At 36.1% G+C, this 19931-nt stretch overlaps 1 protein-coding gene across 2 annotated transcripts; it reads left to right on the top strand.

The window, feature by feature from the left end:
- The first annotated feature begins 969 nt into the window (after window positions 1-969).
- On the top strand, window positions 970-16953 carry Etaa1 (ETAA1 activator of ATR kinase). Of its 2 annotated transcripts, none has more exons than XM_031339481.1 (6): window positions 970-1302; window positions 2194-2319; window positions 2567-2643; window positions 6186-6298; window positions 6539-8508; window positions 13814-16953. In XM_031339481.1, exons 1-6 carry the CDS (start codon window positions 1056-1058, stop codon window positions 13936-13938), a joined length of 2658 nt encoding a protein of 885 aa, XP_031195341.1. In that variant the 5' UTR covers window positions 970-1055; the 3' UTR covers window positions 13939-16953. The 2 variants fall into 2 exon arrangements, with proteins under 2 accessions (XP_031195341.1, XP_031195342.1); XM_031339482.1 differs by having other exon boundaries at window positions 976-1302; window positions 2194-2314.
- Window positions 16954-19931: the final 2978 nt, after the last annotated feature.

Raw genomic sequence — 19931 nt, forward strand, 5'->3', positions numbered from 1 at the left:
GCACTAAATAAGGAGGCAGGGCACACATAAAACACTGTCTGAAAAACAAGAAAGCAGACACACTTCATGATAAGGAAACTGGAGTGTTACAGATATAAAACCAAATAATCTTTATGGCTATCTTTAGTGCCTAACTAGCCACTAAAGGCCCAGCTGTCAGGATTAGCATCCTGTAGACTACCAGGTAAAAACTTTGGAATGCATTATTACCAGACCACTAACTTCCATCAACAAAAGAGAAGAATATCATGAACTATCCTTACCTAAAGCCTATGGAAGAATTATCTCCTGCTTTGCTGTAATCCACCTACTACCTGTTGTCCCCAACAAAGTGCCTAGCAAGTGCTTTGTCTTTTGTTCTGTGACTGTTAAAGTCTGTGCAATTGCTTTTATATTGAAACATGTCTTTAGGCCAACCTGAATCAATGCTTCCTGGCCATGGTAATTATTACTTGATTCAAAATAAACACTGTTTTATTCGTACTAAGATGACAGCTCTGTTTTGCATGTAGTTTCCAGCGACTGTTAGTTTACTAAATTAATAAGTTTTCCTACATCTTGGATTTTTCTATGCACATAACAGAACATCTATGAACTATCGCGTTTATCACCTCCTAAACTATAGTCTTTATTTTCTCATATTATCGAATAATGCACCAACATTTGAATCTTACAAATAATCAATTTGAATTTTAAATTCAATACGAATCTGTCATTGCATATGATCTCTTTACTGTCTCACATACTGAGTCCCAGCTACATATCCAGAAAAAAGTCCTGCATTTCCTCCTAAGTTGGATGAGGCGGACGGTAGCCCTCAGAAAATTCAACTTTCCCCCAGCGGAAGCTGCCTCAGCCCTGGCAGCAGCCTTCGTAGCCCTGCCCCTCAAACTGACGCAGCCAATCAGCACCAGGTTTAGTAACCCCGCCCCTAGACGGAGGCAGCCAATTCGAAGCAGCGTATTTTGAGCGCCGGACTTGCAAAGATGGCGGTGGCCGTTGGCGCGCGGGCTCTCAGCTGAGCCGTTGCCCAGCTCCTCTGTAGCAAAATGTGAATGCAGCTGAAGGACGGTGCCGCGGGAATGAGTCGGCGAAGGAAGCATGCGGACAGCCCTGCACGGAGGAGCACGCCGCGCAGGGCGGCTGCCGAGAAGGGCTGCCCGGCGGCGGAGCCGTGGCCGCGGGGGCAAAGGGCAGCCCGCAACTCCCAGCTCAGCCGGGCGGGAACACGGTCCGCGCGGCGGGAGCAGCGACAGGCGCAGCGGCGGGCAGTGGCTTACGGCGGCGGGCGCAGTCCCGGAGGTGAGGAGAGGGCGGGTAGCCGAGCCTGGCGGTGTGGACGGGGCGGGAGGCTTAGGGCTGCGGAGTCGACTTCGGTAAACCCGGACTTTTCTGACTGACTCTTTGGCTGTGGGCGGGGTCTGTGCCTTGGACTACGTCCTTGAAGTCGGGCACCCAGGCCTTTTGTTGTTGTTGTTTTCCTTGCTGTTTTGTTTTGCAAAGAGGGCCACCTCCGAAACTGTAGACTGCTCCCGGAACTTACTAGGTGTAACATCCGGTTAGCCTAGCAAACCGATGGCGCGTTCCTCTCTCTGAACTTTTTGGAGTTAAAAGATTTCTATCCCACTAAGGACCAGAATCATAACCTCTCTCCTAGAGTGTGTTCTTAAAACAACGTCTCTTACCTTGCTTGTTTCTGCTATGATATGACCAGGCTGGGAAAACAGTAACATTGTAAAAATTTAAGTGATTCTAGACAGAGCTTCTCTAGAAACAAATCACTAATGGTTTTGGAGTGGATGGAGTAGAAATTTTGGGTAAAGTTGACAGGAGGGGCTTGTGAGAGTTTAGCGTGGGATTCTGTTTGGATGCGTTTGCAATACATGTGCTGACATCGTGGAGGTATCTGAAGCCTGGTGATAGTAGTTCAGGGGCCACCTGTCATTCCTGGGCCTATAGAATTTTCAAAAAACACTTCCTAACTACAGAGCTAAACTAATGAAGTATTAAGACATTATTTTTATTGAAACATTATTTTATTTTAATGAAACATTTCCATTGTGGTTAAAGTAATTGTCTTTAAGAGACAAGTTTTATATGGGACTTAAAAATTAATTTGTTTAAGGTGTTATTTGACTTTAGCTCTTATGAAGTAAAGTAACACTTAAAAGCAACAATTGTCATCTCATGCAGAAAAGGAGACACCAACACAAGTTGTGAAAATGGATTTATTATCCTGTACCTTCAGTTCTCCAAATGATCCAGATGGGCAGACTGATATCTTCTGGGATCAAAATTCTCCAATGACAAAACAGTTAGGTAATCTGTTATTATTTTTATGTGGGTAGGTGCTTGAAGGATTATTGTTGGTAAAATTAGTCTGATAACAATACAATGTTTTTGGTTTTTTTGTTTTTAAGATCCTCATGTGTGATTTTTCTGTCTAATATGCCATGATATTACTGTGGAGTCATTTAAGTTGTACTGATTACAATTGTTTCCTAAAAAGTAACAACTGATTTTAAAATTCCTGGTCTAAGATTTATAGAAATGTTTCTTTCTTTAGGTAAAGGAAGAAAAAAGCAGATTTCCAGCGCATACAGTGATGAGATTTCACATATTGTTAATCGTATTGCTCCTCAGGTAAATATGGGAAGTCTCATAGTTTATAAAATAGCAAAAATTGCATATGGTGTGCTTTTGTATTTCTTTCATATGTAAAGTAACATGTTTAGAGCAACCAAGTTTGCATTTGACTTTTCTGAGTGCATGTCTTGAAAAAGAGAACGAGCTATAGAATATGCAGTATGGTCATTAGTCATAATCCATGCGACACGGTTTCATGACCCCTTTGGATATCCAAATCTGCTGATTCTGAAGTTCTTTACATAAAATGGTATGGGTTTGCATGGTAACCTGTGCGTGTCCTTCTATATACACTCTCTGTATATTATCTCTTTCTCATTTATTCTTTCATTCATTTGGTAATGCTGAAACTCAAACTCAGGGACTCACTTTTACTGGGCAAGTGCTGTACTCCAAATCTATGCCTCCACTCCTTCCCATATATTTAAGTCATCTCTAGGTTATTTATTCCTTAAATAATGTATTTAGTTGCTATTGTATACTGAAGTTTCTATTGTTAGAGCTTTACTGATTAGTGTCAGTTGTAGGTCGCACAGTAGAGAGAAGCTCACCAAGATGCTAAGTCTTCATTTTCAAAACAGCAGAGGAGTTTAATCTTGGAAAAACTAACATCAGCTAGCTCACTCCGGTTACTTTATTCAAACATTATACAAGGTTAATTGGCACTGGAAAAGGTTCCAGCTACCAAAGTTATTTTGCCCTTGCTGCCCGTGAGAGCAGATAGCCCACACAAATGTCAGTCCCTTTTGACCATGGCTAGCCATAATCAAAAGTAAGAGTTCCAGGTTTGCCAGGAGTGTTTTAGGACCAAGGTTGGTGCTGCTGCAAGCAAGCTCTTAATGTTCAGATTCTCTAGAGAGACATTTCTTCCAGGTTTCAACAGACTAAAAACAGTTTCTCAGCTTCTACTGATTGACCCAAACATGGCAAAGGGTTTGCTGAAACATTTCACTGAAAGCCAGGCACAAGGGCTTTAACATACATATCACTTAAAGCCACACAAAGGCTTTACTGTACATATTTCTAGAGTGCTGCTTCACTGTCCACAGTGAAGTTTCCCTATTACAATTTCTCTTCGTAGTATTCTTAATGACTTATAAAATCATCCAGAAACACTGTAAAATCAGATGGCCTTAAGAAGCCTCTTGTGCTGTGACACCGAGAGAGCCAGTTAAATGTTCCTAACCGCAGTTCATTCAACCAGAAAGTAGAATTATTACCAGCTTTGCTTTCTTTGTTGGATTACTAGGATTAAGGTACATAAAAGTTTATAATAAACTGAAGAGTGCAAAAAGTACAATGTTAATGATGATCTACTTATTGTAGTTTTTTCTTCAATTTTTGTGCCATTTGAGTTAAGAAGTTTCAATCATTTAACAAAAAGGAGTTCAGTAACTCATTCTTTTTCTTAGTCCTGTCACTGTTAGTAAGAGAATGAGCCCAGAAGAGAAGCTGTTATGAGTTTCTTTTCTGTCTTTTTCTTACTTGATTTTTTTACATTTTAAAAAGTGTGTATATGTATATGTGTGTATATGTATATTTATGTATACGTTGTGTGTTTATATGTACATACAGCATGTGTGTGGGAGAGGTCAACTTGCTGGAGTCAGCTCCTCTTCTGCTTACGGTTGTCCCAGGGAATGAACTTGGTAGCAAATACCTTTACATGCTGAGGCATTTTGCCAGTCCTCGTCTTCTTAATTATCAACACTTAAATTCTAAGAATATCTAAATTTTGCTTACTGTTGTCTTTGAGGAAATTGTTGTATTTTTCCTTAATATGCCCTTGGATAGTGCTATGTATTACTGGCCTATAGTAATGATCCACAGATAACACTGGTCCAAAATGAGATTATGAGAAATCATTATATCCAAGAAGAGAAGATGGGTACAACTTTTCTCTGACTGTAGAAATCTAGACTTATAATCAACAGTCAGTACAGCTTTGTAGTTGGTGGCTCTACTTCCCATGTTGTCATGCCATAGGATTCATTGTATCAACTCTTAATTTCTAAAGTACATTTATGCTTTATTATTACTGTGTGTGTTAACAATATGTCTTGATTAACTACATCAAAGAAGCACAGTAAAACATGTTTGGGCTGACCAGCCTAACATGAATGATACAATGTTGAGTGTACTGTTGGCTCTTTAACTAAATGGGCTGGAAATAGCAACACATTTGGAGAAAAAACAACAATACTAGGATTACACAATTCTTAAAGCAGGTTAATTGTTGACAGCATTAGGATCTCTCGGAAAATGTCATACTCTCATACATATTTGTGCGTTTTTTTAGTTATCTTCACATCATTTAATTTCTTCCTAATGGTTTCTGATTTCAGTTTTTAAGACATACATTTGCATATTAGATAGTCATTTCATTTTCTGTAGTGATTTCTTCTGTGGTGTTTAAGGTCTTTATTTCCCTATTTATATAACTTTATACAGTGCTCACTAACATAAATTGAAGGCTTAGACAACTTGTGTGGCACCTAGAATGTACTTAGGATTCAGTAAATTGTGTAATAATCATAATTTAAAATAAGCACTTACAAGTAGTTCATAAACATACAGAGGACTCTTGATATATATTCTTGAGAGGTTTCATAAAATTGTCATGACTTTTTGAAACTTTATATGAATTTAATTTAATTGTAAGTGGATAGATTCCAAAATTGTCATTAAGAATGTTACTTAAGAGTGTTGTACAAACAATTCAGAAAATATTGAGTCTTCCAGTGAAGTTAACTGATTTTAATATTATACCAAACTGAAGATATTTTCACCCAAACCTTCAAGCAAATAAATGTAAAATGGCTTTTTAAAAAATTGTTTTTTTCCATGGATATATGAAAGCATGCACATACTTCGCAAAGATCAGAGGATGATCAATGGAGCGATCTCCCATACTAGGTAGGCTCAAATTAGAATACCCTATAATCTAGTAATGAGGCAAATTTTTAACCTTTTATCATTTTATGTTTATATTCTTTCTAGTTACTATAAACAAGTAAGATTGATTAAGTAATTTGGTTTTCTAGTTTGGTTTATAACTGGTTCTCAAGCTTCCTAATGCTGTGATTCTTTAATACAGTTCCACATGTTGTGGTGACCATCAACAAATTTATTTTTGTTGCTACTTCATAACTAATTTTTCCTACTGTTAGGAGTCATAATGTAAATATTATTGGAGATAGGGGGCTGCCAAAGGAGTCATGACCCACAGGTTGAGAACCCCTGTTTAAAATATAAAGCTCTTTTCAAAACTTTGTAATTAAGGAACTAAAAACATACAGCAAAAATAAGTTGAATTTTTTCCTACTTACAGTTTTCTGCTTTTGTCTTTTTACTTGTGGGAATATTAATGGATCATAGCTTTTGACTTACTGCCTTTCTCCAGCTTATCATTGTTTGAGTTTGTTGAGTTCTTGGAACAGAATTCTCCCCCTCTAGTCTCTCCTCTCTACTTAGAGAGGGAGGGGTGGTTGTTTGTTTTATGGGGTTCTTATGCTTCTCTTCTCTTCCCTCTTCCAAAGGATGAAAAACCAGTGACAAACTCCATGCTGGGTGTATGGATTGGCGAAACTGCTATTCCTTGTACTCCTGGTGTAGCAAAAGAAAAATCAAGAGTGAAAATCAGCTGCACAAAGTGAGTTCAGCCTTCACTACTTGAAATTCAGTGAGGCAGGTACTCTATTCTTACTAATGTTTTTTTAGGTTTTAGATTAAGCCAAAATAGTAAACTGTTTTTGTTTCAATATGTGAGTTAAAAATATGTTATTCTGAGAGTTAAAATTTTGGTGTTTTGTCACACCAAACTATACTAAACAGTAATTGAGTAGTTATTAAACAGTTTTTTAATTAAAATGTCTCAATGTTTTTTTAATAGATTAAAAACAAAAAATCGAGAAAAAGAACTTATGAAATTGGCCCAACAGTTTGATAGAAATATGGAAGAACTTGATGTGATCCAAGAGCAAGATGTAAAGAATCAGGATTTTATTCAGCCAACTTCAGAAATGGGACATTTAGATAACCATAAAGATTCTGTACAGATGGCATCAGATGATGTAGTTCCTGAAATAAGTTGTACTCCAATAAAGAGGCAAATGAAAGGAGACACTAGAATGTCCCCGGCAAAGGGGCAAGACAATAGTCAGAAACCCTTTGACCAAAATGTTGAAGCAGCCTTTAATGCTCTTTTTGATGGTTCCATTCAGATGTGTAGTGGCCAGCTAAGCCAAGATCTGTCAGATGCTTCTCTGAACAATAGTAAAACTTCCTTTAGAAAGAAAAATGCCTTACTACAAGAGGAAATAATTAGGACTGAAACTCTGCTCACTGAAAACCTGCCAAATACAACTCCAGTATCACCTTCCCCTCAAGAAGATACTACCGTAGTACTAAAATCATGTGTGACTCCCTGTCCTCAGACACCAGCAGCATCTAATAAGCAACTTGATGAATTAACTGCTAATGATTTTGAGGATGACTGGGAAAGCTTACTAAGCAGTGAACCCTTCCTTATGGAAAATGCTGAAATACTTGAACTCTTTCCTTCTACAACTGCCCAAGATACTGGTCAGAAGGCAATTTCTACCTCAGTTGGTGAAAATGATACAATCACGTCAAGAGCAAATATGAATCTAGGTGGAAGGTTAAGAAATTCAAAAATAACACTGGATCTTCCTTCAAAGACACGAAACAGAGAGCTAAGAAATGCTGGGGAATGTAGGTTTTCACCACAACTGGGTGATGGGTCAAGGAAGTTACCATTCACTGGAAATAAAGTGAAATTTGAGAAATCTGTCACTAACATTGTTAGTAAAGATGAAGATTATGTTGCTGTCTCTAATCTTAAAAAAGTGAAAGAAGATAGTCGTAGTAAGTGTATACTTAATACACATTCCTCTAACAAGTCTGGTTCATATACAAGGTATCCTAATGAACAAAATTATGAGCTTGGTGTTAAGCCTTTGCAAGTACCTACTACTGACCCATTTGATTCTGGGTTCTTGGGCAAAGAAAACATTGTGTGTAACACAAATCAGTCTCATGGATCAAAGTTCAATTCTTTCTTTGACGACTGGAACGATCCGCTGTTGGCCAGTGAAATGATTAAAGCATGTCATCAATTAGAGACTACCTGGGAAGCAGATGATGTAGATGATGATTTGTTATATCAGGCTTGTGACGACATTGAAAGACTAACTCAGCAAGAAAACAAGGGCAGCAAGGAGTTAGAAAGTGTAAATAGTACTTCCAAACGTGGATCCAGAAATATTTGTACTGCATCTATACAAGGAAGTCAGTTGGTGCCATCTAAACATTGGAATTTTGTCAGCTCTGCAGCGCCATTGTCTTTAGCAAATAAATCACAGATGAATAAACCATTGACAGTAGAGAAAAGAGACACATATGGCGATTGTCCCAATATTTTGGATGCTACAAATTCATCTGTGTACTCTATGAGTTCAAATAATAATAATCATACACCAGTACAAGTGAATAGCTCAAAATTTGTTCTTGGAGGAAGTTCAAATTTGAATGTAAATTTGGGTCCTGTGAGCACAAAAATTGCTACTAATATAAAGTTGAGTACTCAGCAGCTATCCCACAACAGCTTAGCAGATAAAGCTCAGAATGACAACAAAATACTGAAGTTATCAAAATTCACATTTAAGAAGAAAAATCCTCAGTTTCTTTCTCAGTTAAATCAAAATCATCTAGCAGGAAATATGCCTGTTAGCAAAGTCTCAGAGGATTTAGGAAAAAGGAAAACAGTCAATTCATTGCTTGAAGCTAATCATCAGCAATCTTCAATAAAATATTCTGAGTCTTTGAAACCATCTTCCCCTGGTATGTATAAAGTAGTTTTCATTGAAAAGTATTAATATTTTTGTTTTGACTAACACCTACTAACTAATATCGAAAGAAAATTTAATGCTGGTTGTAACAATATATGAGTTACTTGATGCGAACCTTTTAATTCTTCCAATTAGTCTTTTCTTGGATTGTTATTCCTTCAATACATATTTTTTAATAATCACACCTCAAAAGGTACATCTTGAAGCTGTTTACAACATTGTTACCACCCAAAAATTTAACTTGGTCCCCTTAGATTCCAGTCTTTTTTTTTTTTTTTTTTTGACATATTTGAAATTTTAGTACACAGAGGGGTGTAAAATCAAAATGTATGATCCCAGCACTTTTACTTTGCTTTTTTCTCATGATGTTACATCATCAAGAGTCTTCAAAACAACAAAATAATCTTTTAAACCCACATAAGTCATTTGTCCTCTCTCTGCACACATACCCTTTCTCCCCACTCCCACCCAACATGTGACTCTTCTGGCCCAATCCTTGGGGCCAGTAAACTTACCTAAGAGCAGCTTCCCAATAAACTTACCTTTAATGTAATCTAAAAAAAAAAGAGAGAGAGAGAGAGAAGAAGATACATATGTGTAAAACAAAACTTCAGTGGATGGTTCATTTTTCATAAAATCTAAAGCTTAAATTATAATCTGAAAAATATTGAATTATCTTTCATTAACCTGTCTTACCTACTAAAATGTAGGAATACAATGGTATGTAGTAATTTGGACCAATTACATTGTTTGAGAACACCACTGATATTGGTATATGTCCTGAAATTTTAAATCATCTTATATTGTAAAAAGTAATGTTTGATTATGACATTTTCATACTTGCATATAACAGTTTTATCTTAGTTGCTGCATCCCATTACCCCTTAGCTACTGGTCTCCTCTTCTCAGATGGTCACCCTTCATGTAATTTGTTCTTGTTCATTACATTCTTTAGTCATTCATTGCTGGACACTAAGGTTGGTTACATGACTTAGCTGTTGTGAATGCATATTTCTGTAATAAACATGGGTATACAAGCCTATCTATTGCTTATTCACTTTGAATCCTTCAGTAATGTGCCAACAATAGTATAACTAGTCTTAGCCTTTGAGGACCCTTTGTACCGATTCTTCTAGTGACCGTGTGTGTGTGTGTGTGTGTGTGTGTGTGTGTGTGTGTGTGTGTGTGTGTGTGGTGTGTGGTGTGTGGTGTGTGTCTGGCTTTACCCACCAACAGTGTATAAAGGTTTCTTCCACCTTGATAACCATTCTAATTTAGGTAAGCTGAAATGCAAGAGTAGTTTTGATTTGTATTTCCTTGATGGATAATGATGTTGAACATTTTTTAAGTGTGTTAATTTGTTGTTATGCGACTTTGTGTGGAGGCCTTCAATTTGCCATTTGTTCTCTGGATTATCTATGCACTTTTTGTATTTAGTTGTTGAGTTCATTATATTTTCTGGATTAGTCCCTAATGTAAGTATACAGCAAAGGTATTCTCCCATTATCTAGTTTGTGTATTCACTGTGGTTACTAATTTCTTCTGTTGTGCAAACTCTTTATAATTTGATACAGTCCTGCTTCTCATTCTGGCTATTTTTCCCCCTGAACTATTAAGAGTCCTTTCCAGAAAGTGTTCTCCATTCCCTGTATTTTGAAATGTTTTACCTGATTTCCACTAGTTCAAACAGAACTTACATTAATATTTTTAATCCATATTGAATTGGCTTTCAAAAGGGTGAGAGATACTACATACATATAGATATCCAATTTTTCCAGCATCATTTATTAAAAAGCTATCTTTAAGTTTTTAGACCCTTAGAGAATCAGCCGCATGCAGATATTTGTGTGTCTGTCTTTGTGACAGCTCTATGCTGATTTTGTTACTCTTGTGACAGAATTTGAAATCAGGTTGTTTTGGTGCCTCTGGCATTATTGGTTTTACTTAGGATTGCTTTAGCTGTGTGTTTGAGTGTATGTGTCCATCCATGTCCCTAAATAAGTTTCTATATAAATTTTAGAATGCCTTTTTCTAGTTCTCTGGAGTATGTCATTGGAGTTTATATGGGGATTGCATTGAATGTGTAAACCCATTTTGGTGATAGGGTCATTTTTCACAGCTTTAATTCTTCTTGTGCATGAATATTGTAAATATTTTCATCTTCTAGTATTTTAAATTTCTTTTTAGTTCTATAGTTGTCACTGTGTAGGTCTTTTTTGACCTTGGTAGTTTTACTCCTAGAGTTTTGTTGTTTTTTTTTTGTTTTTGTTTGTTTGTTTTGTGAGTTTGATATATAGAAGAGCTACTAGCTTTTATGTATTAGTTTTTTAATACTGTTACATTACTGAAAATGTTTATCTGATCAAGTGATGTCTTTGGAACCCTTTATATATATATATATGATCATGAACAAATGGATATAATCTGGTGGCTTCTGTTGTTTGTATTCCCTCTTAGTGTGCTATTGCTGCAGTTAAGACATCAAGCACTGTGTTGAATAATAGCAGAAAGGACAACTTTCTTTCATATCAAATTTTAATATGTAAATGGTATCAGTTTTCTAGCAGTATGTTAACTGTATGTTGGTCTCATACATTTTTTTTTTTATTATTGTGTTGAGGTATAATCCATCTGTTCCTAGATTCTTTATGGTTGGCATCATGAGAGACTGTTCAGTTTTATTTAAAACTTTCTGGGAATGTGTTGAGATGATCATGTGATTTATTTATTTATTTATTTTGGTTTTTCGAGAGAGGATTTCTCTGTGTAGCCCTGGCTGTCCTGGAACTCACTCTGTAGACCAGGCTGGCCTCGGAACTCAGAAATCGCCTGCCTCTGCCTCCCAACTTTGGGGATTTTTTTTTTAACTTTGATTTTATTTATGTGTTATGTTTATTGATTTGCGTAGGCTGAGTCATGTCTGCATCCCTGGAATGAAGTCAGCTTGATCATGATCCTATTACTATGTTAGTGAATTTGATTTGGAAGTATTTTATTGAGTGAATTTTACTATGTTCATCCAGGAAATGTATTCCTTATCCAATTTTGATATCAAGGTAATACTAACTTTGTAGAATGAACTTGAATTACTTAAGATCTCTGATTTTTTAATACAGGCAACTCAGGACTATAAACTTCTCTCTCTTAGCAGTGACTTAGCTATACTCTAAATGTTCTATAGTAAGTTTTTATTTTTACTTGATTCTAGACATTTCTAAAATCCCCTTCTGATTTCTTGAGTGATCCACTTTTCCCATATGGATCTGGTAAAAGAAAAAATCCATCAGCCAATAGATCTTAGAGGAAATTATCCCTATCTCATGTGTGTGTGTGTCTGCGTGTGTGTTTGTGCTCACATGTGTGCGCACGTATATGCACATGCATGCATGCGTGTGTATGTGCACATGCACACATGTTAAGACATATCACATCTGTTTTGCAGAAAGCTTAGTGTGTTAGGAGAATTTCTGCTATGGTTAAATTGAATATTGTGTATATTTCAATTAAATTAATTTAATTTATGGAGTAGGTTAACATAGTCGGGGAGATAAGTTGGATGATGTGTCAGCCATTTTATCTCCTGGTTTTAGTTTTTTCTGAGAAGTCTATTCTCAGAGGTTTACCTTTGCATGTGACTTGGTACTTCCTTCTGTCACTTCTTAGTATTTCTTTCTCTAGATTGAGTAAATTTTATGTGTTGATTTTATTGAGTGGCCTTTCAACGCCTTTTGTCTGTTTCCTCTCTCATAGACTACAAATGCTTTGGTTTGGTCTATTATGTCTCTATGTCTTTAATTTTTGCATTTCCTTAATAAATTATAGGTGTCATTTCTTGTTAGTACCTATAGGTTTCCTTTGGTCTTTTTAGAGTTTACATATTGTATGTTATATTGTTGTTTGTGTTAGATACTCTGTTTCTATAATGATGGTGCTTGGTTGGGTTAGTTTTTGACAGATTTTGATTTTATTAGTACTAACAATGAGTATATTTCAATGTTACAGTCCAGTGTGTCTTAAAACATTAAAAATTATTGACAGTCTATTATACTTGTAAACATTATAAATTTATTTTAAACTGAATATACTATAATTAATTAGGTAAGGTTTCTAAAGTGAATTACATATACTTTTAATTCCAGTAAAGACTTAATCCAGACTGCATTTTTAGGTAGATGTATAATTTGCCTTTTACCCTAGCAATTTTTCTTTTAGGTTTGATCATAATGCTTAATCTTCCTGGTTAATATCAGCCTCACCTGTGTTTTATGTTTTTTTTTATTCACTTTTCCTTTGGTGTGTCAGAAGCTAGTCTCCAAATTATATCCTTGAAATAAAAACCTGCTAGTAGCTTACAGCTAGAGTTATTCAAGTTGTAGCCTGTTTTTATACAACTAGTATGTTAAATCTCACTTTTAAAATTTAAAACTTTAGTGTTCTTTTTAAAAATACATGAGCATAATAACTGATTTGAAAATGTGAATTGTAAGAAAGTTCAGTGAAATGTATCTGATAGTTCGTTTACAATATACATGACTGTTTTTGTATAAAATGAATAGAGTCAGCAGTTGGAACAATAACATTTTGCTATCAAAAGTTAACTTTGAGGGGGGTGTCCTATAGAGAATAACAATTGCTAGCCCTTATGCTTAAAACAAAAAAAATTACAATTAAAGCACTTAGTTGCTTAGTACTGTGCAACAATTTGACTTTGTGTTTGATATTATATACACACACATAAAAGAAAGTGTGTGTGTGTGTGTGTGTGTGTGTGTGTGTGTGTGTGTCAGTGGAAAGGCAGATTGGAAAGTGTTTAACTCTTCCTAAATCAGAATTTTATAGTGTGATTTCATACATTTGAAACTATTTTCCATATTATTAAGCTAATTTTAAAGACTTTATTTTATACCATTGTAAAATAGTAGTTTGTTTTTTATAAAATGTATTTTGGTATTTCTCTGGTATGGAAAGTAGCTAAAATCTAGCTTAGAAAATAATAGACATCAGAGTTATCTGAGGAGTTGATTTTAAATAAATAATTCTTGAGTATACTTTCCCATTTCTGGTTATACCAAGAAACAAAGTAGATAGATAATATATTTTGAGAAATAATGTCCCTTCATTCACATTCTGTTTATTATGTATGTACATGTAATTGCATAATGTACATGCATACATAATATACATATCTTCTTGATTTAATAGTCAAACCAGAGTGGTGGAAAAGCAAAGATTATAGCAAATATTCAGAATGACTTAAAGGTTATAAGAGTAATTCCTATGCTTTGTTTAATTTTTAGATGAAGAAGAGAGAAATAGGAAGTATTCTCCTGAAGAAATTCAACAAAAGAGACAGGAAGCACTGGTTCGAAGAAAGGCCAAAGCATTGCATACCTTGCAGTCACCTCCCATTTCACTGCCTTGATGAAAGTCAAGTTAGACGGTTTCACAACTATTGATAACTATCTGTGATAGGACTTGTGTTCTGGTTTCTCTGTGAGAAATTTAATGCTGACTTATAAAGCTTGAGCTTATACTTTATTATTTAATAAATCAGTGTTTACAGTGGTAAATGAAATTTTCTCAGATGTATGTGAATTTTGTATATAAGTTTTTGAAAAGTTAGCAGTTATGTATATACAGAGGAAAGTACTTGTCTTTATTATGGTAGCAGATAAGCATCAAAAATAGCTGTAAAGCTTGTATAGAAGGCTTTCTCTAGCACAAAGATTAAAATTGCTAAGTAAACAACAACTTGGTTTTGTAGTGTCATTTTCAGTTAAGGTTTTTTTATACCTTGTCAGTTTTTAACTAGTATCCACATAGTCTTACTGGTCTTGCTGAAAAGTAGAGAATTTCTGTTTATTTTTAAGAAGTAGCTAATTTTCTTATTTCTAAAATGTGATTCAATTTGAAGACATTTCACTGTTAGGAAAACCATAGATTAGGCATTAAGTCTAGTTTAGCAAAAAGAAAAAAAACTTTATTATGTAAGTAATAAACTATCATTGACATTTAGAACTGGCAGAAACATAATCGTCTGATCTAGCTTCTTTATCATATAGGTTAGACAGAACAATTCAAGTTGTTCTTTTTCTTTGTGTACATATATGTTTGAGTCAGGGTCTTGCTATGTAGCCCGGACTGGCCTTCAACTCTCTGTCACCCAGACGTCCCCAGACTATCAGTGATCCTCTTGCCTCAGCCTCCCTAGTGCTCTTAAGTACAGATGTATGCCACCATGCCCAACTTACGATGTTACTTTCAAAGTCGCAGGCAAGTTAAACCTGTCCTTATGTGAGAATAGTTTTTCTGAACATCTAAACAGTTGCATGATTTGCTTCAATCTATTAGTACTTAAAATAGTTGAAAGGAGCATAAACACTTAAATATAATCTGAAGTATATTAAAGACTGCTTATTAACAGTACTAACATATATTCTTTATTTTAAAGAATTAACTAATCTTTCCAGGATTCAAAATTAGACTTTCTATTCTCAGTATTCTTATTACTGTAATTTCCCTTCTAATTAATTATTGAACTTCAGTGTTTTTCCCTCTGCCATCCTCCCCACTCCCCTTTAGGCTTTTAAATAATGAGCCAGTAATAAACACCTTAACTAAAGGAGGGGGGAACATGTGTCAGTAAGGATGCTAGTAGTTTTTTAAGAGATATGAAGAAAATTATAGATATTAAACATTCATCTTGGTCTGGTGTTCATACTGTTCAGGTGTCTTAGAGCTTTGACAATCTAATAGTTATGTATCATTTTTCAAATGTTATTTTTATATGTACAGTAAAACAGATTTTAGTTCTCTGTTTTTTCAAAGAGTATATTATAAAGACCTAAATAAATGTTGTAAGTTATTATGTAAGAGAGTGAAGAGACCAGATTCCTTTTCTAGTGAGTCTGAATTCAATCTGTTCTAAGTCTCTCCTTGCTCAAGTTCTCCTATCTCTTGTTTTCCATAGAATTCTTTTAAGACATTCTGACCATCCTTTTACACTTGGCCTGGTGAATCTGTTTCTTTGGAATTTATTTATACCTGACCATCCTCACTAAAATTGTTATTTTCTAAGTGACTTCTGTTATCTTTCAAAGGAAACATAAAAACAATTCTGGATAGTCAAGGTGTGCTGGTCCAGCAGGCTACCTCTCTGCCTTTCATACCACTCTACTATCCTCATTCTTTAAGTGTCTTTGGAAAGGCTAGTATGCAAAAGACCACCTAGTTTGCATAAATTGGCACTTTTCCAGTCTCCCAGGGATGTTGTATACTGGGTTGGCTTGCTGCTGCTTCTATTCTAATGCTAATATTGAGCCCCCAGGAAATGGTTTGTCCCAGAGAGGAAATAATCTGTATGTAGACCCAACTGATACTGTGACCTTGCCCTCAAGTTATTTTTGATTTGTAAATAAGATGACAACAGCCAATAGCTGAGCTTGGAATTGGAGAAGAACCACAAAGGGGAGAAGGTGAAGGAGGAAGGTGAAGATACCATGGGTTAGGGGAGTTCATGAAAACATGGCCCTGAGGGCTGGTCAATTTGAGTAAAGAGTAGCCCAGATGAAACAGTACATAATAATTCAGGGTTATTGATAGGAAATTCTAATAGCAAAAGAGAGGGTAGATAATCTGCCTAGCTATTGTGCTCTTTAAGGCTTATTGTAAATAATTGTGTGTCTTTTATCTGAGAACTGAATGAACAAGGTGGGTGGAAACTCCAGGTTGGGATTAAATAAATTCTGCAACAGTGTCTTCAAAAGCCAGAGGAACAGCTGGTAGGCCTGGCATCAGTAGTGTTTCAAGCTCTTTTGACTGTTTTTGTTTCACGGAAAGTTTAATTCAGCAAGATCGTTTTAGAAAAGAGTCCCCATACCTGACCATGCCCCCAACCGCCTTTTTTCTGGACTCCTTAGACCTCTTGGAGACTAAGCCACAGACCAAAGAGCATACATGGGCTGGTCTGTGCTGGAGGGGATCACTTGGTACTGTGGAGGCTTGATACCCCAGAGAAGGGGGATTCTAGAGGGGAGAAGTAGGAGTGAGTGGGTCAGTTATGGGGGAGGAGCAACCTCTTAGAGGCAAAGGGGAAGGGCATGGGGGTGGAGAGGAGACCAGGAAGGGGAACAACATTTGAAATGTAAATAAAATAATAAATAAAAACAAATACCTTTCTGCCTCTGCTTACTACTGCTCTGTGATGGCTACTAATTATATTTTGAATGATTTTAACTCAGATTCTACTTGTGGAATTTTTCTTGTTCCACTTAAATCATTGTGATTATTCATTGAGCTTTAGAGTTAGAAAATGTTTCTGGGAACAGTTTACATTTTATTTAACACATAGTTGGTTGAAGTGTTAAACTGAATTTAAATTGATCAAATTTGATGTTCAGCTTTTACCATTGTGATAATAAACTTGGGATTCACAAAACACCAAATGTGTCTTCTCATAGGTGTTTCTAGTGAACACATGTAGGTGTTGGTTTTAGGAGTTTCTCTTTTTAAAGTCAATTGGATAATAAATTATAATTGGTGAGCTGCATTTATCATTGCTGAATGTTTTACTTACATGAATAGCTTTAAGCTTTATATTTAACTCTTTTCAGTACAGTGATATAGCACTTCTGTTCCCATTTTGTATGTGAGGGAAATCTAGTTAAATAGATTAAATGACTTTCTTGAACCCAGAAAGAGTGACTGGGAATAGAAGGGTATAGCTAACAGCAACCTCCAAGTTCTTGCTACCTTTTTTTTCTCATGGACTTTTGAAAAAAAAAATTCACTTGAAACCAGGAATGCTGTATAATTTGGGCTGACACCCTTATAAGAGTTACAGATGCTGCAGTAAGCCATGTTGTAATCAACTCCAATCAAAACTATTGAGTAAGTGACATCTGTGGTTGGACTTTCCAATTTCCAACGCCTTTTCACCTGAGAAGTTTTAAGTAACCTGCAGATTAAAAAAAAATACAAGCTAAACATAAATAAATCCTCAAGAATTTATTTTTAAAATAAATCAATTCTTAGATTGTGTGTATGTGTGTAATTTTGCCTTTCATTAGAGATGAAAGCAAATTTACATACTGAAATTAATGTACTTTTTTTTCATACTTAAATCTTGCCTGAGTAGTACTGCAGAATACACATTATTCAAAGTCTTGTTTCTCTGATGAAGCCACCATTTCTACAAAGAGGAAATATGTACTTTGTTACATTTGTACTTTAGTAATTCTATATATCACAAAAAAATACAAAAAGTGACTTCAGATCTCAGTTATGTGTGCCATGACTCCAGAGGGACAAGTTGGTAATGTGCAGAGGAGATGTGTCCTATTGCTTCTCATGCATGTTTCTGCACATTAATAACTTGTTAGGTAGCTCTTGAGGTACTTAAACTGATAAATGTCTGTAGGGACCGTTTGAAATAAAACTAGTTATGATTTGAAAAAAAGATAAGATCAGGCTAAACCAAGAGTGAAACCCATCAGCATAAACACCAAATACTTCAGCTCGTGTCTAGACTTCAGAGCTTACAATTAATTTTGTGGACACCAAAGTTAGAAGCCCCAAACCTGCAGCATATAATGTCCATGGGATGGTTCTAATCTATGGCTGCAGCTTTCCTCAGCACACGTGGCATAGTTGTGGCATCACCAATCTCCCAAGGATCTCATTACTACTTTGGCTTCATCTTAATATTCTCCCAAATGACCCTTTCAGGGCCTTATTTAAGGACCCTAACCTTGCTACGTAGCCTAGCCTCAGCAGCTCTCTGGAACCATGATGGAAGAATATGGATCCTTTCAAGCCTGCATCTTTTATGCTTGCAGAACCAGGACTATATGGATGATGCCATCAGTTTGTGCTACCAGCTCAGGATCAATGTTACCTTTTCTTCTGTGTGTTGACCCCGGGGAATATTTTCCAGAAACGCTTCCCTGGTGTTATCAGTATTAGACATTTTCAAATCAGTTTGAACTTTCATAAAATGGATTCTTTAGTGGATGGAGACTTACTCCCGCACAGCTTTTCTGTTGTACCACAGCAGTGTCAAACATGTCTTTAATGATACTAGTTGTTGGGTGTAGTTTCAGGATTGCCTACTTGGCTTCCTTTTCTACCCACCTTTGCTCCAGGACGGCTCAAGTTACTAGCCCACTCCAATGATACCTGAATCCATGAGTAAAAGACACATACACAGGTTTATTACTTTCCAACTTGCCTGCTGTGCACAATTGCTGGGCACAAATACTTCCCACCAATTCATTTTCTCCATCTCTCCTTCCACCCTAAACTTAGTGGCTAGTATCAAGTAGCCCTGCCACCATCCTTGGCCATCCACCAGTAGCGGAGGCTACAGGGCCTAGCTGCCCAGAGACCTTGTATTATTGTTGCCTTCTTTTCTTTGCAAAGCATGGCAGAAAAAACTCCTTCCTTGTATCTGCCTTTTCCTCCTGGATCCCGGAAGTCCCATCTGTACCTTCTGCCTAGCAATTGACTCCTAGTCTTCTTTATTGACAAATCAAGAAGCAATTAGGGAACTAGCCCTTGCATCAGAACTTTCCCTCAAAATAAGTAATGAACATCTTGTTTATAGGTTAAACTACACTCTTTTCTTCACCAAATTGCACACTTGCTGTTTCACTACAGGCCTAGATCAGAATAATAAACAGTAGTCATGTGAAATTTTGAACACTATCCTGCCTTGAAATTTTTTCCACCAAACAAATTAGTTCATTATTCCTATAATCATTGTTCTAGTTCTTAGGGCCTTGGCAGAATGTATCGCCCAACTCTCCCATAACTTAATGGCCCTTAGCCCAGTTCCAGTTGTAGTCCTTCATCTCTGAAACTTGATTTTGTAGTCTTCGTTTTGAATCACTGATATACATGCCTCACCAGTCACCCAACAGCCCTTCAGATTTCTGTTTACGTGGAGTTAGGAGTCTTTAGAAAACAGCACAATGTATATGGTTGTAAAAAGGATTGGATTTTATGCTGAAAGGGTAGACAGTTCTATGATACCCAATGAGAATTGTGTAACCAGTATTTGCTCTATCCCAAGATCTGATACCTCAGAAAGAAAAACTAACCAAACAGCCCCAGCCAGAGGTTACTGGCTTAAGGCCTCCTGGAGAGTTGCTAGTGTGAAACCACATTCAGAGACTGCAGGAACTGGAGACTGATGTGATGGCTAATCTTGTTTTCCAACTTAGCTGGATATGAAATCAACTAAACCACAAGACCCTGGAGATTCTTATGAAAGTCTTTGTTAACCAGATATTTTAAGTGGGAAGACCTACCTTAAATGTGTTTGGCACTGAAAGACTGAATTTAGAAGTTTGGAAAAAGCATGTTAATGGAAATGCATTAATGTATAACCTTTACTTAAAGAAGGCATAGGAAGTC

The sequence above is a fragment of the Mastomys coucha genome, unplaced genomic scaffold (assembly GCF_008632895.1).
Source record: "Mastomys coucha isolate ucsf_1 unplaced genomic scaffold, UCSF_Mcou_1 pScaffold22, whole genome shotgun sequence".
Lineage (NCBI taxonomy): Eukaryota > Metazoa > Chordata > Mammalia > Rodentia > Muridae > Mastomys > Mastomys coucha.